The 24787-nt window shown below is 42.8% G+C and overlaps 4 protein-coding genes across 4 annotated transcripts in view; 2 read left to right on the top strand and 2 right to left on the bottom strand.

The window, feature by feature from the left end:
- Positions 1 to 1979, top strand: part of ripor2 (RHO family interacting cell polarization regulator 2) — a 34602-nt gene extending 32623 nt beyond the window's left edge. The window contains exons 20-22 of the mRNA XM_036555028.1: positions 41 to 124; positions 677 to 767; positions 1698 to 1979. Of these exons, the coding sequence (XP_036410921.1) occupies positions 41 to 124; positions 677 to 767; positions 1698 to 1798 (276 nt within the window). The 3' untranslated portion in view covers positions 1799 to 1979. The remainder of the gene's footprint in view (positions 1 to 40; positions 125 to 676; positions 768 to 1697) is intronic.
- Positions 1980 to 6648: 4669 nt separating this feature from the next.
- On the bottom strand, positions 6649 to 11459 carry gmnn (geminin DNA replication inhibitor). Its single transcript, XM_036516298.1, has 7 exons — positions 11415 to 11459; positions 10369 to 10438; positions 8425 to 8526; positions 8193 to 8343; positions 7612 to 7694; positions 7220 to 7330; positions 6649 to 7107 (listed from the first exon to the last, which is right to left on the bottom strand). The coding sequence occupies exons 2-7, from the start codon at positions 10420 to 10422 to the stop codon at positions 6886 to 6888; spliced, it is 723 nt and encodes a 240-aa protein (XP_036372191.1). The 5' UTR covers positions 10423 to 10438; positions 11415 to 11459; the 3' UTR covers positions 6649 to 6885.
- A 2757-nt stretch (positions 11460 to 14216) lies between these two features.
- On the bottom strand, positions 14217 to 17321 carry acot13 (acyl-CoA thioesterase 13). The gene is made up of 3 exons (XM_036515971.1): positions 17177 to 17321; positions 15766 to 15950; positions 14217 to 15542 (listed from the first exon to the last, which is right to left on the bottom strand). The coding sequence occupies exons 1-3, from the start codon at positions 17258 to 17260 to the stop codon at positions 15386 to 15388; spliced, it is 426 nt and encodes a 141-aa protein (XP_036371864.1). The 5' UTR covers positions 17261 to 17321; the 3' UTR covers positions 14217 to 15385.
- A 1709-nt stretch (positions 17322 to 19030) lies between these two features.
- On the top strand, positions 19031 to 23332 carry tdp2b (tyrosyl-DNA phosphodiesterase 2b). The gene is made up of 7 exons (XM_036515924.1): positions 19031 to 19273; positions 19375 to 19496; positions 19980 to 20168; positions 20610 to 20701; positions 20804 to 20922; positions 21459 to 21629; positions 22390 to 23332. The coding sequence occupies exons 1-7, from the start codon at positions 19127 to 19129 to the stop codon at positions 22669 to 22671; spliced, it is 1122 nt and encodes a 373-aa protein (XP_036371817.1). The 5' UTR covers positions 19031 to 19126; the 3' UTR covers positions 22672 to 23332.
- Positions 23333 to 24787: the final 1455 nt, after the last annotated feature.

Genomic DNA, 24787 nt, shown 5'->3' with positions numbered 1-24787 from the left:
GCAGAAGTCAATTGTGAAGTGTTGCGTGTTTGCTGCGCAGGCGGTGGAGTTCTACACTCAGGGCCTATCGGAAGCAGGAGCGGAGACACAGAGGGCAACCTGTGCCGCGATCAGCTGCTTACAGGTCAGTGTGTAGAGGCGGGGCCGGAGCAGGGGTGGGAGGGGACTGCGGTGAACATCGCTGGCTTTCTTCCCCTGTCCAACTTTATTGCTGCGGCAGGTGCAAGCAAGATGCATATAGACAGTGTGCAGGTGTTGGTGTGTATAAATAGAGAAGATAAGGTCTGCTTTCAAGATTACGGTTCCGTAGAAATCTTTATTCATATTATAATGTTATATTACATTATATTATACACTAATCAGGAAAGCTGCAGCAAAGGGGGCCCAGTAGTTCATGCAAAAAGTCTGTATGAAACTATAAGCAAGAAAATGGACCTCTCTCTCTGTTGATCATGCCAGTTGAAGCCAGTGCACTATAATTATTGACCTTTGATTGATTGACCTTTCTGTGTGTGCGGTTTTCTCTCATAATTACGTGTGGAGGCGTCACCGGTCAGAAGCAGCTGGCCCCTCGGCTCCCTGCGGTATTGGTTTAACGCCGGCATTGTCATCACTCTCTCTCTCTCTCTCTCTCTCTCTCTCTCTCTCTCTCTCTCTCTCTCTCTCTCTCTCTCAGGCCCACGAGAGCATCGCAGCGTTGGTGTCACTGTGCGACTCCGCTGACGAGGAGCTCCACCAAGTTGCCATAGAAACCCTGCTTACCCTGGGTGAGCGAAGGCTGGCACACGAGCCGACCGTGGATTTGTGTGTGTGTGCGCGCGCGCGCGTGTGTGTGTGTGTGTGTTTTGGCCCTTTGATACCTGTCTGTTTTTCCTGCCCCGTGAGCCTGCTGTGTCCCCATAGGCGCATAGCTCTGTCAGGGCATTTGTTTTCGCCTGGGTCTGTTTCCCACGCTCCCGTCCTGACAGGTGAACAGCGCAGATCAAGTCAGAGAAGAAGAATACAGTTCTGTTAACCTAGTGGCTGCGCCCCCAGCATCTCAGCTTAAGTGCTTGTAAACACCGAGATAATAGCTTACGCCGGTGTGTGTCTCCTTAAGGCGCTGGTTCTCAAAGCAGGGTATTTTCCACTGACAGACTGTATTGAGTGCTCCGTTTGTTCAGTAGATTATTATCTATAACTCTCGCTTTCTGTCATGTGGCATTCAGAGACTCATGAACTACAAACTATGAATAGTCCCAGCAGTAAATTTAGCATTTACAGATGAGTGCAAGTAAGTAAGGTTTTAGCGTCAATTATATGATAATGTGTGCTGGCAAGGGGGGGTATTAGCATGATGTTAGCATATTGTGATACTTAGGGTACACAGTTAAAATGAAGTTTCAGAACTTTTGACTTCAGGTGTTATATCTGAGTTACTTTGGAAAGCTGTTGTGGTGTTGCCTCTCTAAATGTATGCATAATTATTTAAAAAAAAACTCCTACAAATACACTGGCCCAGTTCTGTGTGTGTGTATGCATGTGTGTGTGTGTTTGTGTGGTCATGTGTGTGTTTTTGTATGTATATGGGTGTGTGCATGTATGTGTTGGGTGTGTGTGTGTGCGTGTGTGTGTCAGGGGTGTGTGTGTGTGTACGTCTGTGTTGGGGGTGTGGGTACAGCAACATGCAGAGGTGGTGACCGGGTGTGTCTCCACAGGAGAGGAGGGGCGGCTGGCGTACGAGCAGCTCGACACAGTCCCCAGGGAGATGGTACGACTCGGCACGCGGCGGGGGAACGCCGTCACCACTGCCTTCTGAGAGGGCCTGAATTCACAGGGACCCCCCCAGTAACCCCCCTAATCCCCCACTCCACTGACCTGAGCCTTGAGCCCTGCTCACAGTAGCTGAGACTGGACCAGGGGCCCCACAGGGGGCTCCAGGAGAGCCCCAGGGCTCCTTGCATTCATGGACTGGACTAAATTTTTTGACCGTTCATTCTGACCACTATTAAGCCATTTCTTTCTGCACAATGCAGTTTTCCTATTAATTATCACTTTAATTATGGTTGATGTTGTTATTTTGACAATGGTTATTAAATATAGTATTAATTATTTGTTTCAGCAGTTCATATTCTTGAAAATATATGTTTTGCGCTTTGAAATTGCACTGTCAGAGGCCTGTGAAAGTAGGACATTATACTTGGTATAATGTGAAGTTTTGTACTTGATTCAGTTCCTGTTTCTCTGGTACGTGCCGTTCAGTTTCAGGGATTTACAAACCACTTTTTTTTGCTTTTGTCAATGTGCTACCATAGATTTCTGAGGCCCGACATTGCTCAGAGTCTTGTGGGAGGGGGATCTCGGTGCACACGTGAAATGGAAGGGTGCAGTGTTCTTGCACTCCCAGAATCTTCTGCGCCAAGTCAGGCTGTGTGACAGTAGACCCAGGACACTGTTCTCTCCTTCCCGCGACTGCCACTGACGTCAGATCAGCTCCACAGAAGTGAGCCTTTTGCGATACGGACTTCTCCCTTGCCAAGCACTGACCTGGGATCAGTGTGTGGTTGAGCAGGGAGGTACGCGGTTTGAATCATTTTTACCTTAGAGGCCCTTTCTTACTGGTGACATCAGTGCTACTACACCGTCGACGGCCATCTTTGGCAAAGGGACTCCTGACACAATGTCTGAATTGGGCCAGTCTCAGTTGCTGTTGGTGGCAACGAGAGGAATGAAGACAGAGAACAGAAACCCTCTGTGATCCAGTTAGCTTGTGTGCCTACTCTAACTGTACTACTGCAACAAGCGGAGGTCTACCTTGGCGCAATTCATCTCTCTTTAATTTGTGCCTGACTGTGTATTTTGATTCTCCTGTTCTTTTTTTTTTAATGCTTTGTGGTACAGATTCAGTTTGAGCTGTAAATGAGCTACATATTTATATTAACTTTATTTACCTGTCTGGTATTTGTAGGTTGGATATTATAAGACAGAGAGTCCTTTTCTTTCTTCATAAGAACATTTAGTAAGTAATATTCAGAATAGCATTAATTACAGAATAGCTCTACCGTGATTGCATCTGTGAGATCTGAAAAAGGTAATCACATCACTATGTTTTCATTCATATTCAGTTTTGGTTCAGTTTTTTTTCCATGTGTTTATTCCCAAATGAGATTCCAGGACCACTGAGAGAAGTGTTAAATTTGTTTGAATCACCAGCAACTTATTTGCAACTGAATAGTTCTGTTTCAGATTTTTATGGGTACTGCAAAGTACTGGTTTATACATATGATTTTTTATGAGTGGTTTAAAATAATACATTTCCTGTTTTTTTTTTCCTAAACTTGCTGTTTGCCCCAAATGTTTTCTCTGATCGGGGCAATGGCTGTCTTTGGGAAATGTCTCCTTGTCACTGCAATGGGCAAAAGACCAAAGGACGTCATCATGAAATCTTTAGGGCTCCAGCATAGCAAGAAGGTACATAATGAATGTGCTGAGGACATGAGCACCTCTGACATGAGAACATTTAACTGGAAAAAAGTGACATTGTGAAAACAGTAATAAAAAATAATAATGCATTTATGTTGGGAAGTAAAATGTAGGAGCCAATGTAACCTTAAAGCAAAAGCCATAGTGTTACCTAAAAAAAACATATTAAATTTAAAGCAGTATTTTTATTTTAGTTTTAGATCAGCCAGTGGAAATGGAGTATGTGCTGGATGAGATGATATCTAACTTCAGTATTTAGGTACTCCTGTGGCTTTTCACCTCATGGTTAAGTTGAGCAGATCATTTGCATTAACGAAGCCGCTGTGCGTTTTCTCTTTGTACTGTGAATTCTATTTAATATGAAAATATTTTGGTTAATATAATGTATCTTTGTTGCTTGTTCTGAAGGTAACACTTTCTTGTACAGATGTATCAAATGGCCTGGTAGTTTTTCTATGCCGTACGTATTTCATTCCAAGTCACCACCAAAAATGCAAATTGAAAGTCTGAAGTCTTCAGAAAAGGCTATAGACCTCTCCCTATTTACATGTTCAGTACAATTTTAATGTTTCTGTGACAATATATGCAGTTTTCAGCAATAGCAGCTTGATTGGTTGAAGGTCCCAAAATGTAACCTGTTCTCAGATTCAAGTCCCTGAGTGTCAACTTTTATATACTGTCAAAACTGTGACTTGGTTTGAAGTAAATATGGTGTATATGATTTTGTTCATATTTGTTGCCGTACCTACTGCTCTGTCATGTTCTTCTCTTTTGGGTTTAAAATACTACTTTGGTTCATTTAAAGTGGCAATAAAGTTTATTTTTGCATAATTCTATGTAAAAAAAGCGTGTCCTTTAATAATCTTTTAATGCTTGTGCGAATTGTGTGCTTTTTTTTGTTTTACCCATCTCGTTTCGGAGCTTGCCAGTTCAGCTGTAGGCTGCCGCCACCACTTCGCAAGACAAGAAGCGCACCAAGAAAACATGCTGTCTTGTCATCCGTGGGAACTTCTAAAATAAGGTGAGCGAGATATGCAAAAACAAAGACATTCCATTGTCAACCTGTTCTGAGCCACATTGCAGAAGAAGAGATTGGCGGCGTCACTGGAATGTTAAGAGGTTGTGGGAAAGAGTGTGACCTGTCTTAACTGATATGACCTCCAGCCATTGAATTTTTTTTTTTCTGTGACTTCTTTGCTGTTTGCACAAGGAGAGATTACTTATCAGGGAACAATTCACATTGCTTGCTGACAGCCTCCGCTCCTTTGGTCAAGTTCCGGGCCCACGGCCCTACGCTCCTACTCCTTCGTAGAACGGCGTTTTCTGAAGGATAGAATAGATATTACAGATTAGAGATGACCGCAATCGTGTGTGTCAACTGGAATAACCCAAAGACCGCAGCAACTCAGATGTGCTCTTACAGATGAGGGCGGAAGGCAGGACGCCACAGTGGCCCTTTGCGCTCCACGGGGGACATTGACTGCCATTTATGTGCATTGCTGAACAGCGGTACCTCCGCCCTCTGTCTCAATCTTAGGAATGTCTGCCTGTGATTAAACCTGATTAAGGCGGTGGGGGACACGTGAGAGGAGAGTCAGTCGTTTCCTCACCTGCGTCTGGGCCGCTCAGGCGGTTGGAGCTCGTGCTGCTCTCCGCCGGTGAAGTGGCTTGATTTATACACCAAAGTGTCTTTTCTGTACCCCCAATCCATCACTTGTGTTGCCGAGAGCAAGGGAGGCAGACAGCGGGTGTCACCTGGGTTGAAGCTCAACTCGTTCTGTGAGTTGAACCCACGGCCTTCTGGGCTCTCGGTGGCACCGCAAGGCCACAGAATCGGTGCCTCGGCTGTGAGCAAATTTTAACATCTGAAGTGGTAGTGGGAATTTATCAATGGGGGGACAAACCACAGAACTGTACGCATTATATGAACTCTCAATCTCACCGTCCCGGTACATTCCAGTCCATTCTGTGTTACTTTTCTTTTTAAGAAACTAAAGGCATAAATCTCAGAATGCTGATAAAACTGCTTCCTGCTACAATGTTCAGAGGTGAGCGCATGCCAGCCGTTGGACCTGCTCTCCGATTGGCAGTGAAGGGTTTTGCCAAATCCTCATTGCCATCCATCGGTGGAAGGCTCAGTCCCTTGGCCCGAATGCCACGGTCCACCAAAGGACTTCCTGGAGCAAATGAGTCACCCACCTCTCCGTCAGGGCAATGTTCCAGAGCCGTGACGTGCCGAACATGTTGCACCAAAGGCATTGTCGTTAGGAGCCTGGGCAAATCGTGAGTCCAAAGCAGTACGCCCAGGGTGTCCTTCCTGTACCTCCCAGGGTACTGAATGTGCTGGCAAAGTCACTCTCAGCACAAACTAGTGTCAGTGATGAGAAAATGGAAATTCAACTTTCCCTCAACTTGATACGGTTTTTAATTACCAGGAAGAAGCGGCAAGATCAGGCTGTTCTTTCCAATGAAACCATTAAGTAAAACGAAAAATATGCCAACATTCTAAATGGATCAAATGCCTATGTACTACATAGTCCCATGGTTTGATCTCTTGGGTTGTACAAACATTTCAAGATTAACATACCAAACATCATGGTGTAATGAAGCTGTAGAATCAAAAGGCACCTTTGTACAATGTCATGCCAACGACCAAAAACTTCTAATGGATTATGTACTCATTGTTCAATGCCAATAGCGCCACAGAACTTAAGCTTGGAATAAGCAGGACCTAATCATTTGGGCAGTTGCAACAATGCATTGGGCCTTATGTTCCATAGTGCTGAACAGCCATTCATTTTAAAATAGTGGCCAACATCTCTAGTTAAAGACCCTTCGCCAGAATTCCAAGCTGCATGGCCATTTTAACAGGGTTATGCAGTACTTCATACTGTATTTTGAGGTCTTCTATTTAAACATGGCTGTTGATTCCTACATTCAAGACATTGGCCAAGACTTGAGAGCAATAACAATCATGACATTTTGTGTAAAAAAGTTTATTTACAGTACAGTCCAGCAAATTACATATGTACAGATACCATGCATTAAAACTGCACAATCAAGTCCACAACTGACCAACACCTACCAGTGTTGAACAGTCACACTGTAACTCAAGTTTGTAAACTAAAAAAAACACTCCTTTGGGAAATTTACATTACACACTGAAATTGGAGTACTGTAGCCAATCTAAGAGCAGGGGCTAAAAATTACTACTAAAAAAGGCAGTTGGGAAATTGAATCCCCCAGCAAACAAGGAAATGAAACGGTAATTACATTGCACATGGCAGTAAGGCTATAAAAAAGCCACTAGACAAAGTAGCAGCAAGGTTTGGGCGTCATTGCTCAAACCTACAGGTCCCTCAGTGTTGGAAGTTCCAGTCTTATGCACATCCTGAGACAAGCTGGCTCCTTACTGCCAGCATTTTATTCAGCTTCATCTTCCTCCTCTGGAGCCCAGTCTGAGCCATCCTCTTCCTCACATCTCAACTTATCTTCCTGCGCTCCATCATCATCATCTTCTGCTGCTTCATCTTCCTCCTCCTCCTCTGGCTCATCATCCTCCTCCTCCTCATCGTCATCATCCTCTGCCACAAAAGAGAGATTTCTCACTTCTTCCAGACCATCCGGGCTCTTCCCAGTTAACCTCTGCAAGGAGACAGAAGGAAAAAAAGTAGTTAGCCTTGATGGAGATGGTCACTAGCCTAGCTCTGATCTTATGACACTCCAGGGCTAGGGCTGCCTCCCAGTCCGTCCTCACCTCGATCATGTCGGCCATGTGCTGGACGTGCTTCGCCAGCTCCTGCAGCTCCTCGTTCTCGCTCCGCAGCGCCGAGATCTCTTCCTCTTTGGCCTCAATCGCTTTGTGCAGCTGGTGGGGAAACGCAGGGCCAGCACTTAATAAAGGCGTTTCATATCAAGTTAAGAGAAATCTCATATCCCAGCCGGAAGGGAAGGGACACCATTCAATAAAGTCAATATTTATCCCCCCCCCCCCAAACATATAGGGTCAAGATTACAGTGTGGTTAAGTAAAGGGTGGTTAAGACCCAAAATTTCCACAAGCAAAGACAAATAGCCATGCCGAGTAGCATCTGCATGCACTTGTTTTTAAGTAGGGAAAGACAGACCAATGGCTTAACAGTTGACTCACCTTCTCATTCTCCTGGAGGACGTTGTAGAGGGCTTTCCGCCTCTCCTCGGCCACCTCCTTCCAGTATGTGGATGGTGGGGTTTCTGTAGCAAAGCAAAGAGGAGCGCTATATTGCAAGTTGTGTAGGTATGGGCAAATGTGAAAGAATGGGCCAGTACAAACATCCACTTTGGAAAAGGCTGCATCTTTGAAGCATAAAAATAAACCCAAGACAGCTATACAAGCCATTTTTAAAAGGTCACCTTGTCAAGGACATTAACTTGTATATTCAACTTATACATTGGTTATCAATTTTCAACTACTGTCTGTGAACCTTGCGATTTGTATGAAGGCCTGCTTAGAGGGACAATTAGAAGAAAAAGAGGTTGCAGGAAGCCCCTTCCCTGCTCTGCATGGTACAGCTACAGCAGAAAACCACATGTCCACACATGTACAGCAGAGTCTTTAGGCTTTTGTTCCTTCGTTGGCTGCCAGAGTGAACCGCTTACCGTTAGCATTTTCAAATGTATGGGATACATGAAACGGGAGGTGTAACAGAATAAGGCCATTTGAAATTGGCTCAGAGTCAAGAGGAGATTTACCTTTGACCAGCAGCTCATAAGCCTCCTTTGTCATCCCTTCAGACTCGTTCTCGTTTTCGACATTTCGCACAGCGACTTCAGCTTTAATCCTTTTTGAGCCCTTCACTTGCTCTGCGCTCCACAGTTTTCTTTTCGGGACGCTCTTCCCTGCCTGAAGAACCACAGAGATCAAATTCAATTAAAATGACTCAATTACGCTTAAAATAAGCTCACTGCATCCACACACACACACCTCTCGCGCTCTTCCGAGACTCTCGTTGACGGCAGAAGGCTGAAGGACTTGCAGGGTTCTCCTTTCTGGCCGTGCACCTGGAGTGGCTCCAGTAAAAAAGCTCTAAAAACAAACACACGGTCAGTACAATTGCCATAAACCCAACACCAGCTTTATAGACATTAAGCAAAAAAATTAAACCTAAAAAAGTCCAAAGACAAAGGGGAAAATTTGGTGAGAAACAGGGGAAAAAAAACCCCAAGGTGACCATAGCAAAAAGGATTCATTTACCTAGGCTGAGTGTCATTCTCTCCCCCCCCCCTCCCCTCCTGAACACTTGGTTACACTGTCATTACAGCGTGGCAAATGAGTAGAGAACTGGCTGATCAGGCCTGCATGTCTGACGGCACTGCGAGCGTGGGAAAGGAGCAGGTTTACCTTTAGCGCTATGGGGCGACTGCGCTCAATTCCCATGGGCAGCTATTTGTTTCCAGAGGTTATTATCTTACTGCAACATTCTTGAACAAATAATTACCGTGGGAACTGGCTCCGAAACGATCATTAAGGACAGCCGCGAGTTGGAGGTTAGTTAATGTTTTTCAACAGGGAACAATGGTGACAGCAAGAGGTACAGTTATCAAATTACAGCTCACAGTGCGTGATGTCTGTGAAAGGTGCAAGAGTGGCCAATAATTTATGAAACGCGTTTCCAAGGTCTTTGGTTAACTACCTGTCAGCGAGCGGTTTCTGCGTGGTTTACGGCTTAGACGTGCCCCCCCCCTCCCATTTCCAAAAACATGCCAAAGGTTCATCTTCATTTTTTAAGTCCTTATTTACACATTACTAACGTGATCCACGTGAGGACAGTTGAGCCGTTAACTGAAAAGTGGCCTACACAGAAAAGGAAGGCATATCAAATTAACACTACAAAAGGGGGAACACAGACCTCCTTAATCCCTCTTGAATAACATATTCCAGCCAGTTGTTTGAGAAGCAACGCTTGGTTGCAAGCATGCCTGGCAGATGTGTGTACACCCCCCCCCCCCGGTTAAGTCCAGGTCCTAAGCCACCCATATAAGCAGAGTGCAGGTTGTGCTAAGTGATGCTCAGCATATGACCGCCTGAGCTATGCGTCCATCACATAATTATGATAAAACAGCTGCACACGGAATTAAATGTTCGGCAATATCTGGCACTATGAAATCATGTTGCACTGTGAGGAGCACGTTTATGCCACTTAAGTTCAGAGACCAACTTTAAACAGCATGTATTATGCCATTAGCCAGGCAAGCCATGGTAAGATGCTGACATCACTGCTGCAGTATGAATAGGTGATGCCTTAAGCATTATAAAATTTTATAGCTAAAGCCTTTAAGCCTTTTTCATCAAATGTAGGCTACAGAATCCTTCGCGAAGTGGTTTGATTGAGTGGCATATTTTGTACACCCAAATCTAGCAGATTAAAACGCCCAACTGGAAAAGACAACCAATGTTTACATTTAGAAGGCAAAACCAGTCAGGATTATACTGCCTCCAGCTCTTAGTCAGGTCAATGGAAATGGCTCAAGGAGCAGGAACTGCAATGCCAGTGTGCATTTTAAGGCCAAGAAATGAGGTGCGACCAGTGATATGCAACTATTACACCATTACATACCGCACCTTTATGGCAGACAATTCACCATTTTGATCGTAACAGGTAATACTGGCATCTGCTACCACTGTAGGTAATGACAGAGGACTGCAGAACAAGGCGACCATAAACTCTACCAATCTGACTACACACCTTTAACTCACCCAGGAGCCGCGCTGGATAACTATATTTAAACTAGTTAATCATCACCTGCACCTCAGCAGACGGAAGAGCGCCAGCTTTGGCCATGCTCCTCAGCTTCCAGTCAGTTTTATAGCATTCAGTATTCAGAGAGGTAAAATAAGTAAAATAGTAAAATAATTAGTCGTGCTTACCTTTATGTTTTCTGAAGGAACATCAATACGTTTAAGCTTCCTGTTGGAACTCATTTTGATGCAAGTGTGCCTTGAAACAAGAAATAAATACGAACAATTATTAATTAAGCATGATACATTTTAATAACATTAACCTTGATTGTAGATAATTGATGGTTGTGTGGATTTGGGGTCAACATCGGGGCCTTTTTCACCTGCCTGGCTGAGGTGGCTGTTAACTGGCAAAAAGGAACCAGCTGGATGAAGGACATTCGTGGCTAGCTAGCAGAGAACCGGTTTGAGATTTTCTCGCAGGCATCCTAAAAAACGGCTTTTGGGGGGGGAACGACACGGTATTTTGCGTCCCACTAAATCCGATGGCAAGCTGGCTACCATTGCTGGGGTAAAAACACCGAGCTGGCTAAAGCTACAGACCTCACTGAGGAAACGCTAGCATTGGTAGCTAACTAGCTAACAGCGTACAGTTGCAGCGCACCGGGACAACAGATGCGCGCATTCGCACTGGCGCCAGAAAAATCCCCGCCAACAAGACAGCCATGGCTGGCGAACAAACAAACTACACTACGCCGTTTTCCCTTGCCACGTTTTAGATTTTAGCTAAACCACAAAGAATCCGATACAAAAAAAAATTACAGGCGTTTTAAGTACTGATACCAGTTTTAGTACCAGGCAATATGACGCGAGATACGCTTACCCAAACACCTACCTAGACAGCTAAACTAACGTTATATACGAACAGCGGCTAGGTAGAGAGCTTCGATAACTACCCAAAATGCTAACTAGGAATGATTTTCCAATAGTGTTAATTCGCCCTCAATAAAACGCATTACTAATTTTGACGGTAGCTCGTCACACGTCACAGTTTTCTAGACTAACTTTGGCTAGCTAGCTGCAATGCAACATGCATCCGACGTGTCTGACTAATCTATCTCATCAAACAAGCGAAGTGAATGTTGATAGTAATGTGTATATGGAGGACTGTTGTTGCCCGACGCTAACGAGCTAGCCAGCTGTACTGTTGGATTGGCGGTTCGAGCGGTACTTACGGTGATCTGCGATAACTCTCTCTTTCCCACACCGACCCGCTAACTCCCGCAGACCTCTGCTGCTCCTGCTCTCGCGCCTTAAATTAAATAGCCCTTGCGGTCACGTGGTCTAAGCGCCGTCCCACAGTCTCGCCGCACGCGCTCCGCTCTCGCGTTCCCCCGGGAGTGAGTCTGGCTTCCCGCGAGCTGGGTGTAAATCTACATTTTGTGGGGCTTTTTCCAGTAATGGCTTTTATAATTATATATATATGTGTATTATATATAAAGCATCAGCTGGATATTATCGCCAATTGCTAAATAATAGACTGTACCTACACTTTCTGTACTTTTTTTTCTTAATTAACGATGAGAAAGTGCTGGAGCAGTTAGTTGTCTCCCACAAAGGACTGATCACTTAGCTTCTAGTTATGTGAGTTGAAAGTGTTACTGGGTGGTTCTTGGAAGTGCGATGTTCAAAAGCCACTTGGGGCGGGGGTGCTATCTCTTGATGGTCCTTCTCTTGCTGGCAGCAGTTCGGCATCACTACTCACACTATCATCGACAGTTAAGATAGCCGCAAAGAAGAGATAATACTTCAAAGGCCGTCCTTGAAAGTGCGACAGAGAATAATGGCAATAAGGACTTGTTTTACGACGCATACCTTTTTACTTCTCGTTTGAACAACTTTGAAGTAAAATAAACACGCAGGATGGTCAATAGGCCAACAGAACTTCGTTGATCTGTACTATCGCGCATTTCTTTTGGGATCTTTTAAACTTTAACTGAGCGGTGTTTATTTTATCATATCAGGTTAGCTTTAAACGCCTAGATAATTGACATGCTTTTTGTTACATCTTTTATGCTGCCTGATAATTCTACGCAGGAATCCAGTAACAGACACCTGTCATCTTTGTGTGCGTGTATATATTTGTACAGTGAAGCAAACTCAAATACATTTAAAATGTGAACGCAGTATAGATATCAATAATGTCAAGCATATGGCGTTTCATTCTCAGCATTAGCTGACTATATTAAGCCTACAGGAGGCACAAAATAAATTTCAGTTTTGAGAAAAAACAAGAAAAGCATGCTGAACATGTACAGGAAGTAAAGCAATCTGCCATCAGCAATGGTGAAATTCAGGCTATTTAGGCATGACAGACTAATAGTGACTAAAAGTACTATTAGGGGTACTGGGAGTTTTATTAAGATGCAGAAGATGCGATAGGAAGTGCAAATGGCCTAACTTTAACCATTTATTGTGTGGCCATATGAGGTTGTATGTGAATTTTGTTGGTTTAGATGAGATTAGATGGTACATCAGTAAATGTGTAAAAGGAGTCAGACGTCAGGGTCATTGTGGTTATTTCTATAGGACACCCCATAAAATACCTAACTCTCTGTGCTATATAGGTATGGGGTACAACCCCCAACCCTTAACTTGGTGGATAACATGCCTGAAGTTGAAATAGCAACATTTTTAAAAATCAAGACTGGTTTCCTTCATACATGAAAAACACAAAATGAATCTTTTTGTTTGTGTTTTCTTTGTGGTTGTCACCCAAAATTATCTTCTGCCATCTGTCTTGTCCAGCAGTTACAACAGCTCTACCTCGGCTTTAACCATACATGTTTAAATTTAAAAACGATCCTCTCATACAACTGGAAATTTACTTGAAGCAACTGAGATTGCATTCTTTGCTCAAGGGTACAAATCATATCAAAGTTTCAAAGCTGTAACATTCTGGTTGTGAGTCCAGTACTCTGCATGGTGTGGACTGTTACTGCACAGGCTTGAGGAATGTAGTGTTATGTCACAACTTGTACTGAAATGAATTGCCATATTTTTTTGTCCCCTTAGATAATGATGCCAAAATATGTCCTGGGTAAAACCCCAGCTCTGGAATGTGAATACAGTTGAGGACAAGGTGATTACCTGTTAAGTGTTGATCTGTTTGCATGAACTATTTTAGTTACATATTTGTAACATTTTTTACAGCACCCACAACCCCCCCCCCCATTCCTAGGTTTATCCCGACAGTTACTGAAATACAGTTGATGGCAGTGGACAGGAATTCTATGGTGATTATCTTCAATCACAACTCTGTTATGACATACAGAAAGGCCACACAAAGGTCAGTAGAAAACAAATTGACTGCCATCTGGTGGCACCTTATGCTTCCTACAAGAGGAAGAAGAGCAGATGCACTAAAACATACAGCAACTCCCAGCATCTCAGTGATGTCTGTGAAGGCTTTCACCAGAAGAGAAAATGTAAACTACATATTCAAATAAAGTAATATCTTGGGAACAATACAGACTATATTGTCATCAAATGCTCACTTAATTTGACATGAAACCATCTTTTCACTTTATATCATACAATAGAATGCAATGACTCATACCCCATTTCATCTCATATGCTGATGTTTATGGCCATATAAGAATTACATTGTTTCTGTTCACAAATAGTAACATTTGCGTTACCTTACCCTCTTTGGCCTGCTTTCACCTGTGAGACAAAATAAACATTCTGACAAATACCTGTGGTAGACGATGCAGTTCTAACACAGAGAACTGAATCACATACACAACACCTTACAACAGAGTACAAATAGCCTCCCGACTTGTGACGGCCTTAAAAATGAATCACAATTAATATTACTATTTATGTAGCTAGCTATAAGCATTTCGGTACAAGCCACCAAGAAACACTATTATAACCAATAAATTCACAAAAAGATGATGACCTTTACAAATAAAACAAATGCCCATTGTTCCAATTCAAAACTCATTGCATCAATGGAAGATGTAAGGGGGAAAGCTAATTGGTGACATCTAGTGTACAGTCTGTGGCATTGCTACAGACACACATTTATTATTCTGCCTCATCTTACTTGACTCTTTCTTGCCCATTACTATTTTAGTTGCAGGACATTATAGGATGTTCCAAGGATAAATACTTCACCCGGGCTAGCAATGGCATAGATGCTGTAGATACCGTCTTCCCTTCTCTAGACAGAAGCTGCCTGATGATCAACCTTCTTAGGCATGTACTAGGCCTGTTCAGGTATGTGCTAAATGGTCATGTCTCAAAAATCATTTATACATGTCATCACCATCAAAAAAGTACAGCTGCAGTATCCGCCATTTTACATTCTTTTCAAATGCATAATATGAATAAGTTAGCTAGTGTAGTTGTTTTAGATCTGCAGGGACGTCTGTATTCAGGTGTTCTTATAAGTCTTTTCTATCCTCTGGTAAAGTCTGAATTCCACTCCAGAAACTATGTGAAACACTTAACATGCAACTTCATGAACAACCCCAGTCAGTCTGTAGTCCACTTTATTGGCCGACAGCAGTTACAGGTAGGTTAATACTAAAAGGTGCCAGTCTTGGTCGCTGTTAGGAAAATGTGCAATAAGCTTCCAGCTACTGATATGAATTAATGAAGTTAATGCAAGAATTCAAAGTACTGACCTATCTCAAGGACCTGTTGTTATTAGGAATAAAATATTTGTCCTGATAATATACAACAGGTATTCCCAAGAGGCAACTACACAAACATCTCAGAAACACTTTGGACAGTAACATGTTGCTCCAAAGGTATTAATGAAAATGGAGTATTTCAATTTATATTTATAATGCAAGTGGAAGATTCATTTGGATTATTTGTTCCTGGTGCTTAAATGTGTATTTTTTAAACAGACTTCACTAGATAAAGGCACAAATCAGCACGTTTAGACTCAGGTTCTTGTGTTTGAGAACGATTAACTTTGGAAAATCAGCACTGTTAAACATTATACTGTGGTTTAATTTAGTCAACGGATGTACCGTAATTATTTACAACGGAAAAGAACAGGAACTGCATTCAACAAAAATGATCTATATAGCAAGAACACCGTGGCAACGTGGCTACTGCCAATTCCCGCATGTCCATCTCTTCCTGCAGTCTAGCACTTCCCTCTCATTATTACATCACAATCACAGCTTCAGCTGCCCAGGTGCTTTGTGTGTCTTCCCTGTGCGATGAGCTTTCCGGTTGCTTTGGAAGTGAGATCTACAGTGGCGAATGCCAAGGTCCGCCCTTGCTTCAGGACTTGGGCAGTAATGATGACATCCTCTCCCAGTTTGGCAGCGTTCATGTACCTTCATAGGGATTCAAAACAGACAGAATTCAGTCACACACACAGACACGCAAACATTATTTTGGCTGTATAATCAGTAAGCCTTAATGGTGGCAATGCTGGAGACCGATCCAGTCCTGAATCCAGTGCCTGGGTCCCAATACACAACTGAACCGTAACCACAAACTCCAATGTTCATACAGCCGGTTACATTACACATGCTCCTGACAACAAAAAAACCTCACGTGATGTTCATGTCCACGCTCACGCCAGGTGCTCCTCTTTCTGTGTACATCAGTGCGGTTGTGGAGATGACGTCCACCAGCGTGGCCGTTAGCCCTCCGTGGAGAGTGCCACCTCGGTTTGTGTGCTCTTCCTCGACCTTCATCTCACACACCACTTTACCCGGGCTGGCTGACACGATGTTAACCTGGAGAGCCATGAGACCCATCACACCTTCAGTATGAGGATTAACCGCAGAGCAACACAACCACAGCAACTAATTTCACTCTTTCGTTTGGAGTAATAAGACGATATTCATGTCTCTAGCTACCTTACTATGTGGCTAGCTAGCTACATACATTTCCCCTTGAGTGTATGATCCATCAAGCTGGGTAGCTAACCAACTAACTATGCATTCTTTTACAGTAGGTAGTCTAGCAATCTAAAACAGTGGGAGGGCAGATATGCGATCTGTGAAGTTACAGATGGCAGGTCATACTCCATACCTACACAGCACCAACAGTTAAGCCATTTTTGGTGTTTTCTCTGGAAATAACCATAATGATCCTGAGTCGTTAAAAACATTTGCCATCTGATCTCTTACACAGATACAATTAGAAACAGCTGCACAATGAATGTCCACAGTTGGAAATTTTCACACTTTCTTCCTTATCTTCATCTTAATTTTTCTGCCACACTACATCATGGTAAACCATCTGGTGGACCTTATTACACCCCCCCTAGACATCATTAAAATGCTGGCCTACATACAAAGTGGTATTGCTGTGATTGTAGCTGTAGTGCTACAGAAAGTGACAAACCACTTACATTAAGTATACGCTTACATCATGTGGAAGATATTTTTCAATTGCTATAAATTACATCAATAGTAAAGTTATATTATTCCCTCGCATTGTCCGGCATTCGACACTTTCATGTGAGTGGCTTCAAATACAGCGACTGAAGGGCTTGCATAAATTAATGTTTTGCTACAATGTAAGTGCAGGTCATTATCAACTATGCTAGATCTTTAAAAAGTGATAATAAGCACAATAAATTTATAATCTCAAGCAAAGACATATCAGGTCTGGAGTGTACTTTATAAAGACAATACATTTCATTAATGGAGCGTTATATAATCACAATACTCACACTTACCGGCATTTAAGATGTGGATACTACACAACAAAGCCTTGGTTGTTTCGTCTGAAGTAGCTAATACGTTTTCAGTTGTTTTATGTAACTTGCATTCATTCGATGTAATTTTTGAATGGCACACCTATTTGCAGGTGTTTTACAGATTTACAGAGGATATCCGCACTGTGCGTGCGAGAAACTTTGTAAACTGACAGTTTGTGTGAAGATACGGTAGTAGGACTACCTAGCTAACTTAGTAAACTACATACCTGGCTAAGTAAAGGAAGCGTAACTTACCTTACTTAAGACTCGATCAAAGCCAGAACTGTCCACCATAGCTCGCATAATTTGTTTTAATGAAGTTAAAGACAAGGATCCCATTATTCTACTTTAGTTAGATAGCTGGCTGGCCAGCGTCAATGTCAAACTGCAGACTCTTTTTTGAAACGGAAATGGTTTGAACGAACCAAAGCACTTCCAGGGTTGCCACTTTTTGCGCTAGAGATTTGCAATTCCCCATTTGAAGCGTCCTCTCAGATGTCGCTTGAGCATCCACCCACTCCAAAAAGTAACAATCTTATACATTTATAAAGGTAGTGCGATATATATGCTGTATTTGCTTCTGCTAAACACAACCTGATTAAGTAAACACTTAGATATATACACTCAAAACCAACCTTCTGGCAAGAGCCAGTAAAATTGTTCAGTATTATCATTCCTTGGTTGAAGTCATATCCCTGCGATATGATTTGTAAGTGCTACACTTCCGTGCAACTGAAGGGGTGTGATTAAGAGAGGTGAAATGTGCCAAAGGTAAGCAACAGCAGCCTTAGCTCACCATGCTCAGTGGAGTGAACCATAGACATTTGCAACTCACTGCACAACTCCACATACCACTGCTTTTCAGCACTCATGCTCAAAATGATCCTGAATATTTTGCCATCTATGCTAGTGCTTTTACAACACTCTGTTCACTTAAGCACTTCATACACTTCAGCCTGCACATTCCCATTTAATTAAATGCTCAGTTCAGTTGATTCGTTTGCAGACAAGTGGGACATTATGATGAAAATCGAAATTGCAATGGTGACAGTGAAGATGAACTGAAAAGTAGGACAAAGATGAAGGTCAGCCTGCCAGTTTCCATTGCCACTTCAATTGACATTAAATGTCACTCTGGATGTAGGCCTACAACATGATAACATTGTAATACTAAACAGAACTGCCACTGCTGCTCATAATGGGGTTTAATTTCTGCAGACATATTGTAAATAAATAAATAAATAAATAAAAATACAGAGCTCACCTGACTGGTTGGTGACCTCCCATGGCTAAATAACAGGTACCAAATTAGATTCAATGATTACATTTTATCGGACACTAACATTATTGCATGCCCATTTTGTTTCTCATACAAAATTTGCCATCGGACACACTGTCATCATATATATTCAGAATAAATGTTAAAATGACCCGTTTTGACAATGCTTCATACTTGCTCATTTATTTTAGCCTTGGCACAAGGTTGGAATTATGTAACCAAGCCAGCGTGCTAAGTTAACAAACTGGTTATGAAGTTAACTTGCTAGCTCTCTAATTAAGAGGCATAGACGCGTTAGCTTGTGACAATGACAGCTGATTGACCTACATGGTCAGCATGCAAACAACTTTGCATGCTCGCTAGCAAAGAATTACAGCTTTGCGGCTATCATAACTTGTAGCTGCTGATGTTTTTTTTTTTTTTTTTGCGTTAGACTAGTTCATAATTGAATGAAAATGTCACCACATGTATTACAATTTAGTCTATCTCCACTTCATAACGTTCATTTCATAAAACCTGGCAACCCGAGGGACCCCGCTTGTAATACATCCCTACGACAACATTGTGTAATTTATAGTTCCGCGATGAAAATAAGTACGCGCAGCTTGCAAAGGGTTTTGGTAAAATAAAGGGCTAACTTTGCCAACTTGGATTTTTTTTCAAGTTTACACGAGAAGCTGTTTCAATAATCCCTTAAAATAATAATTAGCAATTGGTTTAGAAAGTAGAACGGCGTGACATTTCTTGTAGGCCTAAACAAATGTGAGAGGGTATGTTATTACCCGGACCGTTATTAAAGAAACATTGACAGCAAAGTAGCGCGCTGGAGCTGGGGGAAACACACAGCTTGTCAATACAATGGGATGGTGGATATGTAAAATTTGATTTAGTTTTATTCAGTTGCTTGACTAGCTAGTTCGCTAAATATGAATATCGACGTACAGTCACACCAACAGTCTGAGGCAAGTTTGGAAGAATCAAGGACTCGTCTGTGCGATGAGTTTGCTTCGATCACTAGTACTGACAACGCACTGGCTCAGTGCTACCTTGCCGAAAATGACTGGGATATGGAAGTATGTGAGTTTCAAAACAATTAGACAACCATTAGAATAATATATTTTAAAACCAGTTGCTAGAGGTTTACCATTCTTTTCTTTTTGTCTGATTTCCTTAGAGGGCTCTGAACTCGTTTTTCGAGGCTGACGTGAAGGCGGTTGCCGATGAATTCGAAGATTTACCAGAAAACGACGACAGTTCTAAAAAGAGCAAAAAGTCGGTGACTGAAACCGTAGACTGGTGAGCCCGTTTTTCTAATATAAACGACGAAACGTTTGCTAGTTAGCTAGCCCCTTCATTGTACGAACATGCACCACTGAAAATCCCAGGCACATAGACAGATTGACCAAGATTTATGTATCAGATTACCCATCTTGTTCAGTGCAAAAATGGGCGATTATTTAATTTCAAACAAGCAGGGTCACAGGGCCAGGACACGAAGGACTGTAGGGTACTGTAACGCAAGCCAAGTAATACGAATAATAATAATGATTAATCAGATACGGTACTTCGCCTTTCGGCCTGTACTGGGTAGGATCGTTGTATGCCCAATTTTATAAGTAAACACCAAAAACAAGGTGTGGCTTTTGGCTCGGATTGCCATGACACTTCCACCCCCATCATGATTTTAACGGCATCCCCACCATCCTGACGACGTATGTGTTCATAAATCTTGTTGTTGTTTCCGGGCCTGCTCCCCAATTTTTCTTTTCCGACCTACAGTATTGATTTGACGGATGATGAACCTGCTAGCTGTAGCAGCACAGCTACTGAGGGGAGCGGGGAAGGCACTAAGGCAAAAACGGAGCAGGAGGACGAAGGAAAGCTGTCCCTGCTCACCTGGAACGTGGACGGCCTGGACCTGGGGAATCTGCAGGAGCGCGCTCGGGGACTGTGCTCGTACTTAGTCCTGTAAGTTAGTTAAGGTAACCGCGCACGTCATTGTCCAGCGATATATTGGTCATTAAGGATGTGCAGCATCTTCTTTATGAGTATGTCTTCAGGGTAAAGTGTATCCAGATAGCCCCGCCGAAGTTGTGTTTTGCTGATAGGGTTTGGGCTGGGGCTGATGTAGAAATCAATGGGCTTATTTTCGGAATTCTGTGTCTGGGCACTTTAGAATTGTGAATACAGATACTGTATGTTTTTTTTTTTTGCTGTCCTCATAAAGGAAGAATGAAACTTTTAAAAACTTTTGTCTATAAATGTTACTTGGTGGCTTTGAATTTTCATAAATCTGATGAGAATATTACTTAAGTTAGTGGATGTACCTGATGTTAACAGGTGATAGTTATTTTCTTTGTGTTTTAAGTTACACTGTTTAATTCTGCTTCTTTAAAATGTGATATTCAGGTACACGCCTGATGTGGTGTTTTTGCAAGAGCTTATTCCGCCCTACATTCAATATCTGAGGAAACGAGCAGTGAGTTACACCATCATTGAGGGTAGGTATGGTCTTTTCATTTTCATTAGCTGCAGCAAACCAGGTTTATCTAGTTTGTTGTGTGTTTCTCTCTCGGTTTCTTCAACGCTTCCTCTCCTTAAAGGAAACGAGGATGGTTACTTCACTGGCATCATGTTGAAGAAATCTCGAGTCAAACTCTTGAAGAGCGAGATCGTGGAATACCCCACAACACAGATGTTGAGAAACCTGCTCATAGCTCAGGTTAGTTGGTCCCTAAAAATGGTAAGGACAAGGTTATGGGCTACACCAGATGATGGTGGACCACTTTAGTGTATCTCCATGCTGACAACTTGGTGAAGAGAGTCTACTTTTCCATATTTGTTCCTGCATTTTGTAGGAGTTAAACATTTCTGTAGTCACTGAATGACTTGTGTGGTGGACCTAATCAATGTATAATGAGATGTTGCCAGCATCTGCCTTTGATCAAGACCTTCCAGTCTTGTAGACCTGTTTCTCTCTGGGATTAATTTGCCTTGTCTGGGGTGGAAGAGGGGAGTATCCAGTTGCTCTTATGGCATCTGCTTGATCACTCAGTGAAGCTGTACATCACAAAGCAATCACGGAAACCATGAATAAGGGTGACTACACATGTTTTGTCCTGGTTTGGCTCTAGGGAGCTCTGGGTGCTACTGAGTTCTTAATATGCTATCGAGTAGTGATGATGGAATGGATGTCATTTTTTTAATCTGTGATCAGCATTGACGTAACCCCTGTCTTCTGATTGCTTGTGGACTCAGGTGAGCTTCTCCGGCCAGGAGCTGTGCCTGATGACATCACACCTGGAGAGCTGTAAAGAACAGTCCCAGGAGAGGATGACCCAGCTGAAGATGGTGCTGAAGAGGATTAGAGAGGCACCTGACAACATCACAGTGTTGTTTGGGGGGGACACCAACCTGAGGGACACTGAGGTAAGACCAGAGGGGAGGAGAAGTCAGCCATGTCTGTGGGTGACATTTTGTAATGTTCTGGGATAGTCTCATTAAGATGGACAGGCACAGTATATATCAGAGAGATAAAGTTAATGTATGGTCATAGTTAGAGTACTTGGGTATAGATGGTGTGTGGTCAGAATACAGTGATGGCAGTTTTTGTTATTAGTAGTGTGTAATTCAAACATGATTCTAAAATCAGTCATATAACCCCAATGAACAAGCTTAGTTTGGTGGAGGGAGTGCTGTATATTGAGATCTAACTGTGGCCTTGCAAGGAAATGAAGGGAAAATAACAGAAAATCAGTGAAATTCCCCATTAAAGTTATTATGAGATGAGTACCAGTCAGATCTGGACTTCAGCACATCTGTGTAATAGTGGTATACAGAAAAAGTCAGATATTCACAGATAAAGGTCACCACAGAAGAATATACTGTAATGTGAAAACCTTTGTGCTTTGCTGGTAAAAGATAACCTTGAACCTTGAACCTTGAACCATTCTGTCTAAAATGTAGTTCTTTCAGTTCCCCATTTATAACATCATCTTTTCTTCTCCATGTTCCCTCCCACCCTTAGTCTATATTTATGTATTATCTATGTCTGTAATAAGTTATATATGTTATGAAGACCATTTATTAGAACAATGCCATGAAGGGCTGTAATGGGCAGGGCAAGAGCTGGGACACTCTCAGCCGGTTCTGACCTTTGACCCCTGACCTCTGCATCGTCTCCATCCAGGTCACCAAGGTGGGGGGTCTGCCGGCGGGCGTGTGCGACGTGTGGGAGCACCTGGGCCGGCAGGAGCACTGCAGGTACACCTGGGACACCAAGGCCAACAGCAACAAGGGCGTCCCGTACGTCAGCAGGTGCCGCTTCGACCGCGTCTACCTGCGGCCCCCCAAGGCGGGGGCCCAGGTGGCCCCCGAGCACATGAGCCTGGTGGGCCTCGAAAAGCTGGACTGCGGCCGCTACACCAGCGACCACTGGGGCATTTACTGTAGCTTCACCATGGGCTCCTGAGCCCGTAGGGAACTGGCTTTGTAAGCAGAAGGTTGCAGGATCATATCCCTGGAGAGTCTACTGCTGTATTTCTGTGAAAGGCACTTAACCTAAATTGCCTCGTTAATTAACTGTGAAAATCTGTGCAAGAGAGTCTGCTAGGCATACAAATATGATAAGAGCAGTGGGCCAGGCCCAGGTTTTGGGATCTCTTCAGACTCTGAAAAATGAAGGCTTGAACCTGAATCAGAATGAGTATTAGACTTTATGCAAAATTTTAGCACAGGCAAATACACTTCACAGCCCTTTACAGTAGAAATATGCTGCTACAGGGTGAAGTATTGGTAAAATGGGGCAAACTGCAGTCTGTTCTTAACTGTTGTAATGACTGGAAGGTCCCTCCAGTGCTTCTCCATAGTTGTTAAACGGTCTAAAGGTTCAACATCTTTACAGATGGTGGAATTGCAGTGTTCTTGTCATTTCAGCACCACTCAGGTGGTCTCGCCATGTGGTTCCCATGGTAGCTGCTCAACCTCCGTCAGAGGCTTGGATTATTTTGTGAGATTTTCTTTGATATTCCTTTGCCACTTGTGCCACCCATCTGCCAATACAAGGTTACCCGTTTGGTTGAGATTTTTAGAATGAAACACCGATTACATATATAAAATCTTTCACTAACATTGTTTTAAGTGCTGTAAAATAAAATTATGTAAACGTGGCTAAGTAATAAATAAAATGAATTTAAATATTCTGTGTGTGTTCATTTTTCAGTTAAGTTTGGCCTGTGTAGCAGCAACAATCAAAGACTCAGCTTGACTCCAGCTGTATAAATGGATAACATGTAAAAATTATAATGTATGTAAGTTGCTCTGGATGAGAGCATCTGCTAAATGACAATAATGTAATGTACAGTACAAAAATTAATGTGAAAACACAAAGGCAAGGCAAAGAGTGTTTACTCAGGCTGACCACCAGAGGGCTGTGTGAACACGACCAACAGAGCTGTGTTTGTGGCACAGCCGCCTACTTAGCCTCTGCCATCAGGTAGGACATTAGACACATTCTCCCTGTGTGTGGCAATTTGAATATGGGTAGCTACCTTAAACACACCTGTGTTATTTTGCCGTTGTTGGCATCTTATTGCTAATGCAGGATGGAAACGGGAAGGTTTTGGATAAACGGACATGCCCCGGCCACAAAACAAATTATGCAAAAATTACTTGCAAATTTCACTAATGTCAACAATGTAGCAACAGGGTTGGACAAAACCAGACTTACCATTTGTAACTAGCTGCCTTAGGTTCTCTATCACCTGTTCTTCAACTGTAATACAAGTACAAAGAACCCATTAGTGCTGTCAAGCTATCCAATGTAATTAGCTACCAGCTAGCTACAACATCATGCTGTTGTAATCAGACCATTGATGACACCAGGCTTCCTACAGTAGTAGGAAACGATATGATGATGTAGTAGTATGATGTGCAGCGGAAATGAAATGGTGCAGGTAAAAAAAGAAATGTGGGGAGGGGTATTAGACAGTTGAAAACCTGATTTTGAGCCTAAGATTACTGAAAGTGTTCCTTTGCTGTCTGCCAGGAAACCAGTCCAAAATCCACCTAGTGTACAAGTGGTGCTTGTTTACTGAATAGACTCCCCAAAGGGAGTCAGAGCCAGAGAGATTGTTGCTCAGGGGAAGCATACACTTGTGCACTTCCTCTCTCCTTTACTCTCACCAGGTTTTCCCCACCGTGGTTACCTTATATCTTTTTGCATTCCCTGGTCCCTTAGTAGGAAGGCTTATGGGGGTAAGTTTTTCTGGGAAGGTTTCCCTCTAGTGGTGGGGAGTTGTACAGCCACCTCACCGATATGCATCTACACTGTAGGGCTGCTCGCTTCATTCAATGCTTTGAATGTTTTCTAGCTAATGTTGCTGCAGCAAAATGAAATACTCCCCATTGCTGTGGTTTTCTTGTGCTCACAACAAATAAAACCAAAATATTCATGAACGCTCTGATGCTGTCCTTTCGGAATTTTCTCAGCCCTCGCTAAAGCCTTGCCTCTTCAGAATGACACCCGTATGCAAATTAATATCAGTTGTGCTGTGTGCCTTTCTGCCTTTCAGCAGCTGTGCCTCAGA

The sequence above is a fragment of the Megalops cyprinoides genome, chromosome 21 (assembly GCF_013368585.1).
Source record: "Megalops cyprinoides isolate fMegCyp1 chromosome 21, fMegCyp1.pri, whole genome shotgun sequence".
NCBI lineage: Eukaryota > Metazoa > Chordata > Actinopteri > Elopiformes > Megalopidae > Megalops > Megalops cyprinoides.
Note: the sequence above shows the minus strand (reverse complement) of the source record. Positions and strands in the feature narration are given on the sequence as shown.

Excerpts from the sequence above, each read along its gene's own strand:
- gmnn (XM_036516298.1), bottom strand. The coding sequence starts at position 10,422 with ATGAGTTCCAACAGGAAGCTTAAACGTATTGATGTTCCTTCAGAAAAC. Across the intron at positions 7,695-8,192 it reads TTATGAGCTGCTGGTCAAAG|AAACCCCACCATCCACATAC; the intron begins GTAAATCTCCTC and ends GCTTTGCTACAG. Across the intron at positions 7,331-7,611 it reads TCCTCCAGGAGAATGAGAAG|CTGCACAAAGCGATTGAGGC; the intron begins GTGAGTCAACTG and ends TTTCCCCACCAG.
- acot13 (XM_036515971.1), bottom strand. The coding sequence starts at position 17,260 with ATGGGATCCTTGTCTTTAACTTCATTAAAACAAATTATGCGAGCTATG. Across the intron at positions 15,951-17,176 it reads TTGATCGAGTCTTAAGTAAG|GTTAACATCGTGTCAGCCAG; the intron begins GTAAGTTACGCT and ends ATGGCTCTCCAG. Across the intron at positions 15,543-15,765 it reads AGCGTGGACATGAACATCAC|GTACATGAACGCTGCCAAAC; the intron begins GTGAGGTTTTTT and ends ATCCCTATGAAG.
- tdp2b (XM_036515924.1), top strand. The coding sequence starts at position 19,127 with ATGAATATCGACGTACAGTCACACCAACAGTCTGAGGCAAGTTTGGAA. Across the intron at positions 20,169-20,609 it reads CTGTGCTCGTACTTAGTCCT|GTACACGCCTGATGTGGTGT; the intron begins GTAAGTTAGTTA and ends TGTGATATTCAG. Across the intron at positions 20,923-21,458 it reads GAAACCTGCTCATAGCTCAG|GTGAGCTTCTCCGGCCAGGA; the intron begins GTTAGTTGGTCC and ends TTGTGGACTCAG.